At 40.1% G+C, this 20,790-nt stretch overlaps 3 protein-coding genes across 7 annotated transcripts in view; 2 read left to right on the top strand and 1 right to left on the bottom strand.

The window, feature by feature from the left end:
- LOC134211601 (tyrosine-protein kinase receptor torso-like) overlaps positions 1 to 20,790 on the top strand; it is a 198,300-nt gene that overhangs the window by 55,852 nt on the left and 121,658 nt on the right. The window lies entirely within an intron of this gene.
- Positions 1 to 20,790, bottom strand: part of LOC134211604 (transposon TX1 uncharacterized 149 kDa protein) — a 179,235-nt gene that overhangs the window by 87,414 nt on the left and 71,031 nt on the right. The window lies entirely within an intron of this gene.
- The window catches only part of LOC134211598 (heparan-alpha-glucosaminide N-acetyltransferase), a 44,687-nt gene continuing 37,704 nt past the window's right edge, over positions 13,808 to 20,790 (top strand). Inside the window, exons 1-3 of the mRNA XM_062688612.1 lie at positions 13,808 to 14,180; positions 14,257 to 14,390; positions 14,456 to 14,580. Coding sequence (XP_062544596.1) covers positions 14,046 to 14,180; positions 14,257 to 14,390; positions 14,456 to 14,580 — 394 coding nt within the window. The 5' untranslated portion in view covers positions 13,808 to 14,045. The remainder of the gene's footprint in view (positions 14,181 to 14,256; positions 14,391 to 14,455; positions 14,581 to 20,790) is intronic.

Below are 20,790 nucleotides of genomic sequence, written 5' to 3'. Positions count from 1 at the left end.
ATTCCTTCTTCCAACTTTATTCTTCCGTCTGCCTTCTTCCCTTTTCCTTTTTTCTTCTTATTTTTTCTTCCATCATATTTCTTCCTTTATTCCATCTCCCTTCTTATATCGAGAAAGTGAAAATTTGTTTCTTGTCCAGTCGTGTTTCTCCAGTAAGCGGATCGGCCGGTCATCGAAATTTAGTTTTGCTTTGTGCGGAAATTATGTTCTGTATTATTATGTATTAGTAAATTAATCAGAAGGTGAAAGTTTGTTCCTTGTCCAGTCGTGTTTCTCTAGTAAGAGAGTAGCCATCGGGCAAGAGTTGTGCAGTGCGTGTTTTGGTCGTCGCAAAGTAGTTAAGATATCGAATCAGTCTTCGGGAAAATACGTAAGACACGCGTTGCTTTTCCGTTTTTAGTTGCTTATCAAGGCGATTTCCATTATATTTCCTTCCCAACTAACATACTATTCCTTTCCAGTGCGCTCATGGAGATGCAGAGGATTCCTCGGTCTCTTGTAGCAATGAGTGTCAAACTAATTTTCCTCCCCTTATCCTAATTGACTGTAAGGACGTGGCCAGCATAGTTATTGGTCTTGAATTAAATAAACTTCGAAGCATGTACAGTGAGAATAGCTTTCTAGTCCTAGTCTAGTCTAGTCTAGAAAACTATTCAATTGGTGAGCTGTGCATTATTTGTTGTTTCTCGGCTGAAGTGAAGCCGTCGTCCTCTGTGAATGTGATATCTGGGAGAGTTACCAAACGCCTTTGGTTCTACCTTAACTCTAATTTTATTATCTACTTACATTCTATATATATGCAAAGTCAGGTAACTATCGAGAGGTAAATATTCATAATTATTTACCTGTCGATGAGCTGCCTGTTTTCATCGTCCTAATCCACCTTGACGGTTAGATACTTTGAGACAATGCAGTGGTAGATCACCACACGGCCAGTCACGACGACTAATACGATGGGTAGAGTTAATCAAGCTAAGCTAAGCTATTCCATCTCCCTTCTTATATCTTTCTTATTTCTCCTACCTACCTTATTCCTTCTTTCTTCTTTCATTCTTCTTTCTTCTTCATTTTTCCTCTTTCCTTCTTCGTTCTTTTGTCTACTGTTAACTTTTACTTTCTATATTCTTTATTTTCAATTCCTTACTCCTTTATTCCTTATTCCTTTATACATTTCAGGCTTCTGATACTTTACAGCATTTTGATACTCTCGGCTTTGTGAGACCTTTCAGCCTTGCGAGATTTCAGCCTTTTGAGTTCAGCCTTATGAGTATTCAGCTTTATGTGTTTCAGCCTTTCGTAGGACACCAGCATTCTGCCTGTGGATCCGGATGTTTATTTTGAAATTTTCTGTTCATTTATGATTACCGCTAGTTGAATCAAATGAGTCGCCATATCACTGTTCATGCGATCGTCGAGATTTTGGCGAAAGTGGTTCGGTTGATAATTATTGATCTAAGATGTCAGGTTTGATGACGCATATTGCCAAAGTAAATTAAATAAAATAACGTGTGAAACACATGACATCTTTTATTCGAAACTCATCATTTGATTGATTTGTAATTATGTACAGCATGTGGAAGATTTAGTTATAAAAATGTATTGGAGGTAATCGCTTCCTTCGGTGGATGGTCAATAGGGCAGTTCACATTTCAAAAATGTTCGAAAATTCCAACTCCCATATGTCTATTAGCATCATTTTGATAATATAGGAGTCTTGGCAAAATTTCAGGCAATTCGGTGGTCATTTAGGGGTGGCGCGAAGTCAATTTATGTTTATATGGAAATTTGTATGGGAAAAACTTAAAATATAATAAAAAAATAAAAAATAATATAATTCCATACAAAAATCCAAGATGGCTGAGTTGGGGATATTGACAAGTCGGATAACCTGTATACATAAAAAAATCTTGATGCTACTGTCGCCGTCGTTTGGCGATTGCGATTCTTCCGCCGTTGGTATGGAAGCATAAATGGAACATTGCCTATGATTGGGGAGCCTTTAGTTCGAAGAATGAATCGCGAGAGTTCGGCTATGTGCCTATTGTTGAGAACAGAGGTCCTTCGAAGCTTAGTATGGAAAGCATTTATCTAGCATACTGGTGACGTGGGTTCAATTTGTCCGGCGTCCGTAATCCGTCATCATATCAAAATCCAATTCAAGAAGCACCGTATTGCGATAACCTCAACGAATGAAACGGAAATCGTATTTCGAACGGATAAAATAAAATGAAAATAAATTTGATAAAAATGTATGTATGATTTTTCGCAGTCCCCAAATGTTTAATGAACAAGGCACACAAGCAGCACAAAGGAAACATGCAAGAGTTAAAACAAGTTCCGAGTCCGTTCGAGCCGATTCAACAGCGAGTTGTTCCGCCAACCAACAGTATTTGCTTCTACCAGCGGGTGCCGTCGTCGTTGGCATACCGGATGTACTAGTATGGATATCTGTTTCGCTGAATCGAACGCTGGGACGTGGGTGCCATCTTTAGTGGAGTCTTTTTACATACGACTGTTGGGAAAATGAGGCACAGATATTTTTACAGGGCTTGTATTTTAAAAGCTAGTTCGCGAGAAACGCGGGCCCCATTCCAAGGGACTTTTAACGATGTTTTCCAATCTGCCTGGAATTTTCTGGATTTGTTCATACGTACATGTAAAAGAAGACATTTTGCGAATTTTCAGATTGTGGGTTGGGAGTGGGGTTTGTTGACTTGTTGAGAAATCTTGTTTTGAAGTTTTTTTTTTCTGTTGTGCAGAGGCCTACATTTTGGAATAAAAATGATATACATCCACATCTTACACAGTCGTCGATATTATCGCTTTTATTTTACCTCCATGGAACATAATGTTATAAATATCCAATTGTAGGGCGATTTATAATTACCCGGCATGAGTGTTATGTGTGCCACCCATGCAATAGTGTCATTTTCATTAGGTTCACATTTGTATTCAAATGACTTGCTTGTATTCTGTTCTATTTGACATCCTCATGTTATGGACAAAATTTTAGCCACATCGGTCAACGTTTGGGCGGTGCTAAGCTCATTGGAAGTTTATATGAAAAAATGCATGGGGAAACATCGAAAAACAATAATGTGGACCAATATGGCACCATTTACGATAAGGAACTATGATACTCATTTAGTTATTGCAGAATGCATTCTTCTCGCGGTTTTCGGCATAAACTTCTGTGTTTAATTCTGCAAAAACTGAATGAGTCCTTTATCGCACCCTAATGCCCTTTGTATTAGGAACGGTAAATGATTATGCGGGCGAGAAACAGGATAAGAGCCCCGCACAATGGATACGTTTGCGTACGTTTTGACAGTTTTCCCGTGGCTCTAAAGTGTTATATTGTGTACAGCGTTAAGCCTAGTAGGTAGTGACCAAATAATAGTGAATAAAAATTATTGTGTAAAAAAGTTGGCACGATCACATCACTTATCAGAGTGAAACCAGATCCAACGATGCCTAACTGATAATCTTTCATGTGTTTTTGTGGAGACGCAGAGGTAAACACGTTCTTCAAATATCAAAATGGTTACAAAATGGCCTACTAATAATCCTTCCCTCTTCATTCCGTGCCGATAGTTCGAACGAGCCAGACGTGTGTGCTGTGTCTCATCGCGGATTGTGTTCGGTAGTGAAAACGCTATTAGTGCTGTCCAATGAGCAGCTCGAAGTAGCTCGAAGTTGATCTTGTCCTGCTCGTTCTTTTTTGTTAACGAATGAGCATGAGCAGGATAGGAAGAAACTTCGAGCTATTTCAAGCTCTCATTGGACAGCACTATTGTGTGGTGCGCTCCTACCTACGGATAAAAGGCGATTGCTGTCGGCGAGTGAAGTAGTTGCTTCTGGCGACGCCAGTGAAGCAGGCTATTGTTACTGCTGCTACCTCCTACAGCAGCAGGGGCAGATAAGTACAAACGTTTTCATTGTTCTCACGTCTGCTTGATTCGGAGTGGAACTGATAGAATAATTTAAATTAGTTCTTTATTTTTTTTCTGATTAGCTATTTAAGTTAGCATAAGCAAAATCATCCTTCCACATTGCAGGGTAAGAATGAAGGCAGAGACTGTGGAAGGCAAAGTGCCTCCAAAAGATGCAGGGCGAACACGATTGTACCATGCGGCTTCGCCTGGGCCTTGGGTTGTTTACTTTCGGCAGCAAGTGAAGAGCCTGGATTTCCTGGGCATTAAACGTGATTTGACGCGTCGTTTTCCGACAACTAAATTCAAACAGGTTAATCGGAACAAACTACGTATCACCGCACCTACATACCAGGTGGCGAATGAAATTGTTTATGTGCACTCGCGGGAGGTCGACATAGAAGGCGTAATCAACGCAGCGAGCTTGATTTGCAAGGATGTGCTTGCAGGGAAAGGTCGCCTAAAGAATGCCCTGCAATCTACCGTAGATATTATGGACTGCAAGGAATTGCAATCAGCAGCCACGGTAGATGGCAAAAAGGTTTATTCCAAGTCAGGCTCGCTTTGGGTGACGTTCGCCGGTTCGATGCTTTCAAAATATGTTGTTTCCGGTGCGTCTTTCTGTGCCAAGGGTATTTAACTGTACCAACTGCAAACAACTTGGTCACACTGCCGAGTTTTGTGACAACAAACCACGTTGTGGCAAATGTTCAGAAAGGCATCGGGAGGAGTCCTGCCATCAACAAGCAACAAAATGTGCTTATTGTGGTTTGAACCCTCCCCATGGTTTGCAAGAATGCCCGGTGTACAAAAAGCGCACCCACAAAGTGAAGCGCTCCAAACAGTCGTATGCGGAAATGGTTAAGTCGCAAGACACATCCGTCACAGCCACTGCATCGACTGCTATTACAGCCACCGTTCGTGTAAGTGATTATTATGATTCCATAACAATTGATGAATTGGACTCTGACGCAGCCGATATGGATGATTCTGCGGAGGTACACGTGACCGAGAAGAGGAAGCAACCGTCTTCCCAGGGATCGCGCCGGAAGAGAACTTGCCAAAATCTGAAGGGAAGGAAGCAGGGAGAAGGAAGAAAGAAGGATGAAGAAGAAAAAAGGAAGAGGAAGGAATAAAAACTAAGGAAGAAAGAAGAGGAAAGAAGGAAGAAGGGAGAAGAAAAAAGAGAGAAGGAAAAAGGAAGAAGAAAGAAGGAAGAAGGAAGGAGAAAGAAGGAAGAAGAAAGAAGCAAGAAGAAAAAAGGAAGACAAAAGAAGGAAGAAAGGAGAAGGAAGCACAAAGAAGGAAGAAGGAAGAAGGAAAAAGAAAGAAGGAAGAAGGACGAAGGAAGAAAAGAGATAGAGGAAGGATAAAAGAAGAAAGAAGGAAGAAGGAATGAGGAGGGAGGAAGAAAGAAGAAGGAAGGAGGAAGAAGGACTACTCGTAAACTGAGGTCAATTTTTTTTAACTATTCGGCCAAACGGTATTCGGCCAAACGGCATTCGGTCAAATGGCCTGACACCTTTAATATCGGATGTCGGATGAAGACAAATCGACTTTTAATTTTTAAAATTCAGGGTAGGACTCAATTTGAGATTTTTTAATATTTATATTCAAAAATTTGACTGATTTTGCGATAAACACCCATACAACACTTTTTTTGTGGGACTTGTCATTTTAAACTATATCCATTTGAAAAAAAAAGTTAGAGACTTTTCAAAATAATCCAGATTGATTTAGAAAAAAAGAATTCAAAGTGGCTTTTTGTTACAAAGTCTACATGTCCATCCATTAATAATGTAACGCGAACATTTGCCACCCTCGCCCCCGCACCTCGCCTTTATGTAACACCTTTTGTCGAAGCACTTGACATTTTTGTATGGATCGTCATACTTCTTACAAGTCCTCGTTTTCTCTCTGGGCGTTATGTAACTTATGGAACCTTCCTAAGACCCTATTCTGGGAAAAGTTTTGCACATTTGTTGTTGATTGGTACTGGAAAACGTGTGTAACAAACAATAGTTGCAACAATTATCTAGGACTCTAGATAAAACTTGGTATAAACATTTAAAAAAAAACTTCAAGGTTCAACAAGCCTTTACCAGAACCCGGACACAATATGGCAAGAATTATTTGCCTTGCATGCTCTGATATTTCCGAGAATACAATGCTATTTTTGTAATCAGAGTTAGATTCTTGAATATTTCCAGCAGAAACTACGATAGCATAAAATCGAAATTTGCTGTAGAGATAATGCAAATAAGCTTTTTGTCGTTGTTTCCAACGATGCGGAATTTTCCGTAGATTTACGGAATTTAATGATTTCTACGGATTCATAGATAAAAACCACGGAAATTTGAAAATTTCTGCGGAAATTTCAATTGGAGTCTGTGAGTTAAATCACCAGTGATTAGCATTGTACTGGGACACTGTATTGCACGTTACAAATATTTATTGAAAGTTATGCCATACTGGTCTGCGAAAGGTCAAGAATGAATAACAATAATTAATTTTAAAATGAAAAAAATCTTAAAACTCCTTCGATATGTAAGCAACAGCTTTGAAAACCCTAAAAAATTTCTTGAAATTTTATTGTTGCCCCCTCAATTTATTGTTTTCAGGCGTTTCAGGCAAACATAACCCGAAGGGGGGACATATTCTTTAAATATTCGTATTAATTCTAACTATACAACTAACTATTCTTAGAAATCCATATAAAATTCCCTAAGGTTTTTCAAAAGAAATATGCTGAAGGCAGTTCTGAAGAAAGTATGAAGGGAAATTCAGAAATAATTATCAGAAGTCCTTCTTTGGACTTGCAAAGGAATGTCTGGAGAAATTTCTTAAGAAATTTCTGGATTTCTTTTGGAGTAACTTTCTGAGGATTTTCCAAAGAAACTCCTGCAGGATATTCCGAAAGAATTCTTAGATGAATATCCAAAGGGATCCTTTAGAAATTCCATTGGAAATTCTTTTTGTAATTCGTTCGGATATTCCTAAAGTTTGGTCCTAAAATTTATGGACGAAATTTCAAATGAAGTACTGGATAAATTTCCGAAAAAGATTTGATGAAATTATTTCTGAATTTCTAAAAATATTACTAAAAGAATTTTTGGAAGATTTCCCTTAAGAATCTTAAGACGAATTTCTGAACGAATTTCCGGGAGAATTCCTTACGGAACTTACGAAGGTTCTCATATATAAATTTTCGAAGGATTACGAATGAATGCCGGGAGGAATTTCCTTTAGAATTATTTTAGGTATTTGCAACAAAAAAAGTGTCTAGAAGACTTTCCAAAGAATTTCTGGATAAATTTATTAAATAACATCAGGATGAGTATTCCATGATTTGTTTTGAAGAATTCCTGGAGGAACTTCTGAATCGAATAGAAAGAACGGTGAAAGCGGTGAACCAACACAGGGCTGAAAACCTCAATAATGAAGGAAAAAGATGGATTGTTATTTCGATATTTTAGGTGATTTCTTTGGTTTGCTATCTCAATTTTAGTGTGAAAATAGGGATTTGTTTTACTTCTGTACTGTCTGTATGAATAAACTAATTACGTCAAAATTGCTGGTGAACCAACATTACCACAACTCCGGCACCGCTAGTGCTTATTCACAAGATGATCTCTAAAGTGTTAAAAACTTAATCATTTGCCCAAACCGAAGAGAAATCTCCATGAATTTGAGAAAACTAAACTACCAGTGGCATAGCCCAACTGAATTCTTTCCAACAGGTACAATCAGTAGAAAAGATCCAGATATTTTTTCTTTCAGCGCAGTCTCACTCTTATACCCCATTGTGCAGCAATTCAATTTTGGCATTGTGTTGGGCTCGGTCCAACGCTATTCTTGCTTATTTCGTAGTGACTGATTGCATACCGTATCGAACAACAACGGCCAACGATGCATAAACTCCCGCGGAATGGTAGTCCGAAGCACTTTCTTCCCCCACAAGAATATCCACAAGGCCACATGGAAATCACCTAATCAAGTAACGGAAAACCAAATCGACCACGTTCTAATCGACGGTAAATTCTTCTCCGACATCACGAACGTACGCACTTACCGCAGTATATTGAATCCGACCACTACCTCGTTGCAGTATGTCTGCGCTCAAAACTCTCGACGGTGATCAACACGCGTCGGAGTCGTCTGCCGCGGCTAAACATTGGGCGGTTACAAGACGGTAGACTAGCCCAAGACTACGCGCAGCAGCTGGAATTGGCACTCCCAACGGAAGAGCAGCTAGGCGCAGCATCTCTTGAAGATGGCTGGAGAGATATTCGATCCGCCATTGGTAGCACCGCAACCGCTGCACTAGGCATGGTGGCTCCGGATCAGAGAAACGACTGGTATGACGGCGAATGTGAGCAGTTAGTTTAAGAGAAGAATGCAGCATGGGCGAGATTGCTGCAACACCGCACGAGGGCGAAAGAGGCACGATACAAACGGGCGCGGAACAGACAAAACTCGATTGGAAACAAAACAAAACTCGATTGGATAGACAAAACCCGGAGGAAAATGCGCCAGCAGGAAGATCGAGACCGTGAAGAGACGGAGGAACTGTACCGCGCTAATAATGCACGAAAGTTCTATGAGAAGTTGAACCGTTCACGTAAGGGCCACGTGCCACAGCCCGATATGTGTGGGGACATAAACGGGAACCTTCTTACAAACGAGCGTGAGGTGATCCAAAGGTGGCGGCAGCACTACGAAGAGCACCTGAAAGGCGATATGGCAGACAACGGTGGCGGTATGGTAATGAACCTAGGAGCACGCGCGCAGGACATGCGACTTCCGGCGCCGAATCTCCAGGAAATCCAGGAGGAGATCGGCCGGCTGGAAAACAACAAAGCCCCTGAAGTTGACCAACTGCCAGGAGAGCTGTTTAAACACGGTTACCAAGGTTTGGGAGGATGAGATTCTGCCGCAGGAGTGGATGGAAGGTGTCGTGTGTCCCATCTACAAACAGGGCGATAAGCTGGATTGTAGCAACTATCGCGCAATCACATTGCTGAACGCCGCCTACAAGGTACTCTCCCAAATTTTATGCCGCCGACTAACACCAATTGCAAGAGAGTTCGTGGGGCAGTACCAGGCGGGATTTATGGGTGAACGCTCTACCACAGACCAGGTGTTCGCCTTACGTCAGGTATTGCAGAAATGCCCGGAATACAACGTGCCCACATCATCTTTTTATCGACTCCAAAGCCGCATATGATACAATCGATCGGGACCAGCTATGGCAGCTAATGCACGAAAACGGATTTCCGGATAAACTGATACGGTTGATCAAGGCGACGATGGATCGGGTGATGTGCGTAGTTCGAGTTTCAGGGGCATTCTCGAGTCCCTTCGAAACGCGTAGAGGGTTACGGAAAGGTGATGGTCTTTCGTGTCTGCTATTCAACATCGCTCTGGAGGGAGTAATACGAAGGGCAGGGATTGACACGAGTGGTACGATTTTCACGAAGTTTGTCCAGTTATTTGGTTTCGCCGACGACATTGATATCATGGCACGTAACTTTGAGAGGATGGAGGAAGCCTACATCAGACTGAAAAGCGAAGCTAAACGGATTGGACTAGTCATCAACACGTCGAAGACGAAGTACATGATAGGAAGAGGCTCAAGAAAGGTCAATGTAAGCCACCCACCACGAGTTTCTATCGGTGGTGACGAAATCGAGGTGGTTGAAGAATTCGTGTACTTGGGCTCACTGGTGACCGCCGATAACGATACCAGCAGAGAAATTCGGAGGCGCATAGTGACTGAAAATCGCACGTACTTTGGACTCCACAAGACGCTCCGATCGAATAGAGTTCGTCGCCGTACCAAACTGACTATCTACAAAACGCTTATAAGACCGGTGTTCTCTATGGACACAAGACCTGGACGATGCTCGTGGAGGACCAACGAGCACTGGGAGTTTTTGAAAGGAAAGTGTTGCGTACCATCTATGGTGGAGTGCAGATGGCGGACGGTACGTGGAGGAGGCGAATGAACCACGATTTGCATCAGCTGTTGGAAGAACCATCCATCGTTCACACCGCGAAAATCGGAAGACTGCGGTGGGCCAGGCACGTAGCCAGAATGTCGGACAATAATCTTGTGAAAATGGCTCTCGACAACGATCCGACGGGAACAAGAAGGCGAGGTGCACAGCTTTGTATGCACGTCAACAATAAATGACCTTGAATTTTGGTCGATCATCTTGGATTCCAAAATCGAGTCGAATATCGATTTTCGAATTCTATTCATCAATCTTGATTAATAGACATGCTTGATGATTGCATGATTTTATTGCTGAGATCGTAACGAAATAGCTATGATGATTAATTTTGGTCCACCATCTTGGATTCCAAAATGGCTTTAAAAATCGATTTTCGAAATCTATTAATCGATCTCGGTTATTAAACGCCCATATTGCATGGTCTCATTGTCGAGATCACCACGAAAGTGCTTTAAACTTGAATTTTAGTCGGCCATCTTCGATTCCAAAGTAGCATCAAATATTGATTTTTGAATTCTATTCATCGATCTCGATTGATAGACAAATAGCCATTATCCATATTGTTTAGTCCGTCATATGTCTTGCTATCGGGTAATTTTCTTTAGCTACTTGACAGGGACGCTAACGACGCCATCTTCACAATTATTGATGTTTTTTTAAATAAAATAACTGACTGATCAACTAGCCCTCTGTAGTGTAAAGCTGTTGAAAATAGTCACTCGATTCTTCTTCTGTTTCTCCTTTTTCTATGGTTCTACATTCCCACTTTTAAACTGATTTTATTTGCTACCGCTTCTGCCTTATAAGCAGTAGGTCGTGGGTTCAATTGCAGGCTCGTCCCTTTCCTATTTTGTATTTCTATTTTAGTTCTTTCTGTGTTTCACGTTATACCAAAACGATTTTTACTGTTATAACCTTCCACGCAATCCCGAAACCTACAGTGGCACCTATGAGAGGTCGTAGAGTTCTCTCCATCTTTCTTAAGAAGGTGTCCAACAAACCATCCTTCCCCTTCCTCAGCATTCGCAAAGACGTGGCCAGGACAGATCTTGACTATTGGAGAGTACATTGCTTCCATCTAAGTGTTAGTTATTAGTCCCAAATCAATATCTGTGGTAACGGATGAAAGTGATGCTACTCTCATACAATAGTCTTGGCTCTTACCACCTACGAATTTGTGCGAACTGCTAAATGCTAATGCTAACATGCATTCATCTCTTAGACTAGGTGTTCCGTATTCTCTTAACACTATCATCCTTATTTGGTGTGACACATTTTTATTTATTATTAATACAGGGTCCATCCAGTTGGGAAAACTGGGAAAACCGGGAATTGGACCCGTCCGAGGAAAACCGAGAAAAATGTGGGAAATCATGAAACCAATAGGAAAATCGAACTATCGATCAAATCAAAAACATTGAGTTATGAAATATTTTTTTCTTGCAATGTCTTAAATAACTATTGTTTGGTAATAATATGTCTGGCAAGTCACTCATTTTTTTACCTTTCGGTAATAATATTACAAATTATATAAAACATAGTTTTCCAAAGTGGTGGGTCGCGTTCCCCAGCCTGTGTAAATCTTAGGGAAGGTATGGTATGAAAAGTATATGATTTTTAGGCATCGTTAGTATTTCATGGTTTTTGAAGTTGTTACTGACTTATCACGAGTCACTACTACGTTAGTTAAAGATATTTAAATTCTTTTTCTTTAATTGATCTCCGCATTGCATTTCTAAAAGTTTCAGAATTATGACTGTATCTTTTTTTTTACAAATTAAGCTTAAAATAATAGTTATAGCTAAAAACGAAGTACGAATAGTCCTCTTTTTTTACGGACATCTTATTATGTCTGTGAATTTATTAAAAATAACAACTTAAAATAACCGAAATTTAAGTTTTGATCGTTTTAAAGTATTATTTGTAAATCATGTCGATGTTTTATGATTTGATTAGGTGGATTATATTGCTCTCACATCTATTTTATTTCCGTTGAGCTGTTTGTCGTCATCTTTTGAACGCCTAATCCACTATTTATACGCATCATTTATATGAATCACACCATAAATTATAAGATCGAAAACCGATTAATCTAGGAGGAATTAGAAGGATTTATGAGAAGAATGTGGGTGAACTTGAACAGCTTTTGAACTATTTTTGAATCATTTTGATAAAAAAAAAATTTGGAGTTTTGAAGGAATTTTTGGTAATTGACAAAATTTTAATTAATTTGAGTATTTTTTGTAATCCAAAATATTTCTTATTTTATTTTTTGCAATAGAAGATTGCAACTATTTTTATCTAAAAATGGAAATTATTTTATTAGGCATTTGTTGCAATATCTTTAAATTAGTAATTCTATGAAGTTCATTGGTACTATACCACGGAGGCAGCTTCAGAATCATTTTCAAAATTTTATTTTGATTCCTCTGAAGTGCCTTCTTTCTGGTATTGCAGCTACTAGTCCATATTGGCAAAGCATACAACATGTTGGTCCAAAAACCAGTTTGTGAATCAAATTTGAGACAAAGTTTTGATTTTGTATTTCTAAGTGTCTACACTTAATATATTTGTTACATTTTACTTGAATGCTTTCAATATGATTTTTGAAAGTTAATTTTGGATCTAGCAAAAGTCCTTAAAACCCCCATTCATAGTGACAATATGTCTGCTAGAAGGTTTCAAATAAAAAGCTCTCGGCTTATGTGGGAATATTATAGGCTGAGTTTTGGAAGCATTCGGGTCATTTTTCCATTTTTGCAAGTAAGTGGAGAAAATATTCAATACTATACCTTTGCTCGCATGGTGAACTGAAGACCCCAGTCAGTCGATTATTCACTACATATTAATAAAAGACGACTTCGTTGCGTCAAATCGATAATTGTGATTCTCTGGTGGAATACAGTGGGGGAAAAAACATTTTCATTGTTTTCATTCAAAATGGATGAGGATCAATATCTCGATTCCTAGCGATTATATTGGTTTAATTTTTTGTCGTCCAGCCTAAAATTAGTTGAATTTTAACCCAATAAGATTTATTTGTATTTTTTCTTCACTGGTAGATGTTGAACTAACATTCCTTCCCATCCTTCCGTGATGGTAAGGACGTGGCCAGGTATACAACTGCCTCTGTATAGGAAAAGGTATTATTTCCAAGTACCGATCTGCGACAATATACAGAAGATCGATCAATTGAGAATTGTATAGTCGCCCACGATTTGTACAATCATATATGCTATAAGATTTATTTTTATGCAGTTTTCTTCCTTATGACCTTTTCAGCGCAAAATAATTGTAACGTACACCACTTTTATGTAGAGCTTTATTTTATATTTGATATATTATTTATATGATTTTTATTTTAATGAAACAAAATCCAAAGCAAATATAAATAGATTATTTCTGAAAATTTTGCACAGACCTTATTCAACGCATTAGCAAATGTGACCATTATTTGGAATCAGTATATGTATATTGCACATGAACCTTGCACATCCACTTTGGGTGCATAACTCGAGATGAAGTTCTGTTCATTCACAAGCATGTTTTACGATGCGGTTGTCATAACCCATACAAATGTGGCGCATGTTCCGTGGCTAGTACCTCCATTTTCAACCCAACAACCGAGCCGCATGAAGGTATTTGCGAATGGTCCAATGCACCGAGTTCATCATTGACGTTTGAGCGGTGCGCTGTTTACTTAGAATGAATACTTTTTCATTCATCGAGTTCATGCAAGTGTTCATTTTTAGTAAACAGCGCCCGTCTCAAACGTCATTGTGTTCATTCGGTGCATTGGACCATGAATGAAAATGAGGTTCATTCTTCAGCTTGCTTCGTACTTCGTAGTGTGTTTGAATGATGTTTTCGTGCGAAACCATGTAGGCAAATCATTCAAGGCAAGCAGCTAGCAGCAGACAATCTTGGTTCCATGATTTTTGATCGCTTCATGCGTTTTGCTTTCTTCTCGGTTTGATTACCTACATATGTTCAAGTAGACAGTTCATACCTACTGATAGGGGTGGGTGAGTAGCAAAATCCGTCGTCTGGTTGAAGGATGCGTTCGTGGTCAGTTTAATGGTGATACTACAGCAGGATGATTGAATATACGGAGCGATATTTCCGTGGACTGGATTTGTGGTCATTGGGGGTGGATGAAGCCTTTGTCAATGCCACCAAGGGTGGTCTGCGAAGGTATTTTCTATACTCTCTATCGGAGGAATGTGATAAGGTAAGGAGAGATTCAAGGATCATTTGTTTGAATATCTAATTATCAAAGTTATCGTGAAATGTTCATTGTTTTGTAGTGCCCCTATTCAAAAGTTGGTGAAATCAAACCGAAGAGCGTCGCTGATAACAATGCATTCAAAGTGGATGTGTCGAGGAAGCTAGGTTTTAAAGTTTTTGATCACAATGTAGGAGAATATGCGTTTGATAATGAGTACGTTGGTGATGTTGTTTAATACTCAATCATTTTTCATTGTCAATTTAATTCTCTTTGAAAAGATCTTTTGTGTGCCAATTTGATGCAAATTTCGGCGAGTTCGGCGTGTATGACCTGAAAGTAGATGATGCTGTTACACGCTTTTGCACATTGGAAACGGCCAAATCGCCGGTTAACATATATTTGTGTAAGTTCAATGATAATGAAATGTGGCGATAGTGAGCATAGCTATTGGTTACTGGCAAGCCGGAAATCTCTATGTACTTCAATAACATTTTTAAATAACAATAATTGTTAAAGCACAATACCTAATTATAATAATAATTCTAAAGTCGGCGTATTTCCCGAAAACCGCGTAAAAACGACTTTACCGAAAATCGTTTTTCACGTGTTCTAAAAACTAAAAATGTTTCCCCTTCCCGATCAATAATGCATAAAAAAATTATAACAAGAAGAGATATTAATTTCAGAAAAATATTGTAATAATATGTGGTTTATACCATCATATTATCATTATAACAAACGTTGGAATAATTATTCGAAACAAAAATCTACTTTCAAGATAATTGTCTACATCAAGTATAAAAATCTGGTACGCTACGATTTCAGCGTACAGCGTACAATTCAGTGAAACGGAATGAATTATTGCGAATTATGCTAGAACATGGTTTTCCGGCGAAACTGATACGGCTTCGTATAACTTTGGACGGATCTAGTGAAACTACTAGTCTGCAAACGAAGAAAACATTCGCGCTGTATATTACTCTGATTCTTCCGGTGGCTTTATACGGCCATGAGTTTTCGGAGTGTTTGAGCGTAAGGTGCCGCGGACAATACTCGGCGGTAAACAGGAGAACGGTATCTGGCGGCGTCGCATAAATCACGAGTTGTACCAGGTGTATAAAGGGCTGGATATTATTAAGCTTATACAACACGGCAGATTACGGTGGACTGGACACGTTGTTCGTATGCCGGAAGAACGTCAAGCAAAGATAATAAAGTGGCCGCAGGCTTCGTTGAAGGCCGCGTACACGATGGCTTTTTGCAGTTGTGGAGAACCTGAGGGCGCTCAATGTTCAGAACGACTGGAAGCTTTTGGCACAGGATCGAGTCCAGTGGAGAAGGATACTCCATTCGGCGTAGGTTCATCGAAGAGCTGTAGCCCATCAAATAAAAAAAAATAAAATAAAAAATATAGCGGCATACAACACTCGTTTAAAGTTACATAATCTCTTTGATTATAATAATCGACATTCACACCGAAAAAATAAACCAATCCGTGTATCAAGTGATTTGGTGTTTGCGGATGTTCCTCTCCGGTAGTCGAACGTCGGACCCCGGTTCCGGTTTTTTTTTCTCACAATATGACCTCTTATGCATTAATATTTACACCAGCTAAATCAAATGGGGAATGTATTGAACATAATGATTAATTCCACTAAAAGTAATAAAAGCATCTTATCCATATCTTCACAAAAGTTGGAAGAAATGTTCTTCTAAAGAACTTTGTCAAAAATCCGTTCATAGCTTTGTTTCTTTCTAAGATGCGATAATTTGTTGATGCCAACTCCACGTAATAGCGTTATTGGGATCAGGGATGGTTCACATTTCTTTTTACTATTCATCCTGTCATGCAGTCAAAGAAAAGCAAAACCATGGCAACCCAGCAGCACATGCTTTTACAATTTTGATTAATTTCGAGAAAAATAGGTTCAACGTTTTTTCAGTATTTTGGGAAGACCCATAAAGTACTTGCTTACTTACTTATAGATCCTGTACACCTTCGGTGGTGCAAAGGGCCGACTTGTAAGACCTCCATCCTTAGCGTTGTCCAGCTATCGCTTTAACCTGTTGCCAGGTTAGATTTCGGTCGACTTCTTTTATTTCTTTATTGAGGCTTCGCCGCCATGAGCCTCTGGGTCTGCCTCTGCTGCGATGTCCCACTGGGTTTCAGTCTAATACTTGTTTACAGATTTCGTTTCCGACCCAGCACCACTTCCGATTCCGCATTTCTATTGCTATCGGCCTCTGGTGACAACGACGATGGAGCTCGTTGTTTGAGATCCAGTTGTGAGGACACCAGACCCGAATTATATACGGCAGGCATTTGTTGATGAACACCTGCGTCGTTGAGCGTTCTCCACTGATACACACCATGTTTCGCTAGCGTATAACAGCACAGATTTCACGTTAGAGTTGAAAATTTGTATTTTGGTGCGTTCACTTATCTGCCTGTTTTTCCAGATATTTCTTAAACTCGCAAAGGCAGCCCTTGCTTTCTTGATCCGTGCACCTATATCGATCTTGGTACCGCCGTCTGACGCTATTTGGCTACCAAGATATTGGAAGCTTTCAACATTCTCCACTGGTTGCCCGGCTACATTGCAACTGGAAGGGGTCACCGTGTTTAAAGTACGTCACGCAAAATTTGGTGATTTCCGACCCCTCTCCCCCCTTCATCACACATTTTGTATTAAACCTCTAAAATTTATGTATGAGTCGTCACGCTGCTCGAAACCGCCCCCTCCCCCTAGGAGCGTGACGTACTTTGTGAATGGCTCTTATATGGTTATTAAAAAATACTAATTTTCTATGAATTTTTCCATTTTGTATTACGGAGAAAAAGAAAAATTTGGATGGCTACGCGGAAATAACGCGCAGAGGTAAATCCCCGCACAGAACAAATCATGCATAGTGTGCGTTGAATTGAGTTCAAACATTAGAGCAAATCAACTGTCACAAAGTTTAATAAGCTGAACAGCTCGTAAACATTAAATTAATTCAAAATTAAATTTAGATGAATGTTACGCATAGATTTATCATAAAGTTCTTATGCAGTATGTAATGATTGGCCTTACATGCGGCTTATAGGGCCTGCACAAACATCCTATCTCTCCGGTGGCCGTTGTATAGGTAAGGTCTGTCCCACCCACCACCAGGGCTTGGGTTTGTATGCTGTGAGCGGCACACGGTCATTTTGATAGGGCCTACATGCGAATACATGTAGCTTTTTATGTAAGCCAAGCCCCCAATTCGCAGTGGCCAGTGCAAGGAAGACAAGCTCTTGGACATAGGATCCCCTTAAAAGTATCTTTTATTCCTTGCATTGAATGGCTTTACTCAAAAACAAAGTTGTATCTATACCTATAGCTTCACCAAAAGTCTTTAGGATCACTCCAAACCGAACTTTTTATGTTGCACAATTGTTCATTCCTCGCCAAATGATTAAGGATGAAACAAATATTATTTTAAACTTGTTTCCTCCGAAATTTCCAATTCCTTGAAGTTCGCTTTTCTGTTATTTGATTACTCATTGTTTATTTCCATCCTTCTTCCACTCTCCTCGTTTAAATCTCGGGTATAAATTCAATAAAAAATCTCCAATAATCCTCTTTTTTTCAGAACGATTTAGGCAGGTGATAGTTAGGTGTCAAAAATATAAACATAAACAAAACATTGCAAATTTAGCATAGGCAGCCTTTGATCATTACCCAGGAAAATATTCATTGGAAGCGCATTCAATTTTCCTGTATTCCAATTTTTTCTTGCAATGCGTAATATAAAACGTATAAATACATTGCCGCAAAGCTTTCAAACCAAAGCATGTATTGCTGTATTCGTCGCCTAGGTCTTTGCCGATTATATCGAGTCGCATTATCTCTTATATTGTTCGTAATGATTGGTTTTCTAGGCGGCTTATTGGGCCTGCGCAAACCTCCTGTCTCGTCGGAGGGCCGTCGTGTCAGGCCTGTTTAGCGTCCCACCTAACACCAAGACTTGGGCTTGTGCGCTTTGAGCGGCACACGGTCGCTTTGGGGTTGGGCCCCTGGGGTTGACCAACTACCAGGAGAGCTATTTAAACACGGTGGTGAGGCACTGGCTAGAGCGCTGCACTGGGTCGTTACCAAGATTTGGGAGGAGGAAGTTTTGCCGCAGGAGTGGATGGAAGGTGTTGTGTGTCCCATCTACAAAAGGGCGATAAGCTGGATTGTAGCAACTACCGCGCAATCACATTTCTGAACGCCGCCTACAAGGTACTCTCCCAAATTTTATGCCGTCGACTAGCACCAACTGCAAGGGAATTCGTGGGGCAGTATCAGGCGGGTTTTATGGGCGAACGCTCCACCACGGACCAGGTGTTCGCCATTCGCCAAGTACTGCAGAAATGCCGCGAATACAACGTGCCCACACATCATCTATTCATCGACTTCAAAGCCGCATGTGATACAATCGATCGGGACCAGCTATGGCAGCTAATGCACGAACACGGTTTTCCGGATAAACTGACACGGTTGATCAAAGCGACGATGGATCGGGTGATGTGCGTAGTTCGAGTTTCAGGGGCATTCTCGAGTCCCTTCGAAACCCGCAGAGGGTTACGGCAAGGTGATGGTCTTTCGTGTTTGCTATTCAACATCGCTTTGGAAGGGTAATACGAAGAGCAGGGATTAACACGAGTGGTACAATTTTCAATAAGTCCGTCCAGCTATTTGGTTTCGCCGACGACATAAATATTATGGCACGTAACTTTGAGAAGATGGAGGAAGCCTACATCAGACTGAAGAGGGAAGCTAAGCGGATCGGACTAGTCATCAACACGTTGAAGACGAAGTACATGATAGGCAGAGGTTCAAGAGAAGACAATGTGAGCCACCCACCGCGAGTTTGCATCGGTGGTGACGAAATCGAGGTGGTAGAAGAATTTGTGTACTTGGGCTCACTGGTGACTGCCGAAAATGACACCAGCAGAGAAATTCGGAGACGCATAGTGGCTGGAAATCGTACGTACTTTGGACTCCGCAAGACGCTCCGATCGAATAGAGCTCGCCGCCGTACCAAACTGACAATCTACAAAACGCTAATTAGACCGGTAGTCCTCTACGGACACGAGACCTGGACGATGCTCGTGGAGGACCAACGCGCACTTGGAGTTTTCGAAAGGAAAGTGCTGCGTACCATCTATGGTGGGGTGCAGATGGCGGACGGTACGTGTAGGAGGCGAATGAACCACGAATTGCATCAGCTGTTGGGAGAACCATCCATCATTCACACCGCGAAAATCGGACGACTGCGATGAGCCGGGCACGTAGCCAGAATGTCGGACAGTAACCCGGTGAAAATGGTTATCGACAACGATCCGACGGGCACAAGAAGGCGAGGTGCGCAGCGGGCAAGGTGGATCGATCAGGTGGAAGATGACTTGCGGACCCTCCGTAGACTGCGTGGTTGGCGACGTGTAGCCATGGCCACTTCGGCCTTAGTCTGAATAAATAATAATAATATGTTTTGCTGTAGTCAACTAAATTTTGACCAGAATGTCACTTACATCCCTCTCCCCTCTGCTTCTAACCCCCTCAAATATGATTGATGAACTTTCGGATGCATACTTGAGCTAAGTATGTACTTTATACTTGGTCTGAGTGAACAAATCGTGGTCGAACTTACTTAGTTCTTTTACTATTGGGTCTTTTACCCTGGTCAAGTAAAGGAAGTACACCCTATTCTTTTTTACGCGGAGGATACGTTCCGTGTAAAAAAAAAAGTTATCAGTTCAAAATTTGAAAATCCGTGTAAAAAAAGTTTTATGATTTCTCGACAAAACTGTAAAAAAAAATCCGTGTAAAAACAGAATCTGGTATATATTTTAAAATGCTTCTAATTTATAAAAATCATTGAATTTATTTGTTTCAGTGCATCAACACTGCCAGATTCAATATGGGAAGCCAACCTTGACTTTATTGTTAGAAGTTGAAATTGAGTGAATTAAACTTCCAGTTGAGCATAAAAAAAATAAGCTAGGTACCGTAATCCGGGTATTTAGCTCGTACCTGTGATAAGCAATCTTATTTTCTTGGTTAATCCATAGTTTTTGTTTCGAAATTTTGATATATAGGTATATTGTTGAAAACCCAGATAATTCTTCTACCGGTGATGATTTCCTTCTCAAAATAATCGATGCACATCGCTTCAGTGTAAAAGATTCCAACCGTAATTGCCTACCTTAACGCGTTTGCATACGCTTTCTTTATAGATAAATGATTGATTAAAGCTACCCCAAATTGAAAAATCAAAAACTCGACAAACAACATTTTTAAAACAAGTTTAAAATTATCTAATAATCAAGAAGAACAGCCTTATACGTTCTACATGTAGCAGTACTCGTTTTAAAAATATGACAAAAATCTATGATTTCACCTACGGGGGAAATATTAACAAAACAATTAAAAAGAATGATCAATCTTCCCCCGGATTACGGTTCTATTTTAACATGGGAATATAGGCAAACTAGGTTCGACTCCATTTACTAAATTTTGGCTTCCAGTACACAGTGGTTTTTCAGCTTAGATGTGAATGGTCCGCATTAGTATCACGGATAAAATGAAAAAAGCTAGTTAGC

This window comes from Armigeres subalbatus, chromosome 2, assembly GCF_024139115.2.
Source record: "Armigeres subalbatus isolate Guangzhou_Male chromosome 2, GZ_Asu_2, whole genome shotgun sequence".
In the NCBI taxonomy this organism is placed as follows: domain Eukaryota; kingdom Metazoa; phylum Arthropoda; class Insecta; order Diptera; family Culicidae; genus Armigeres; species Armigeres subalbatus.
This window is presented reverse-complemented; position numbering and strand designations above follow the sequence as displayed.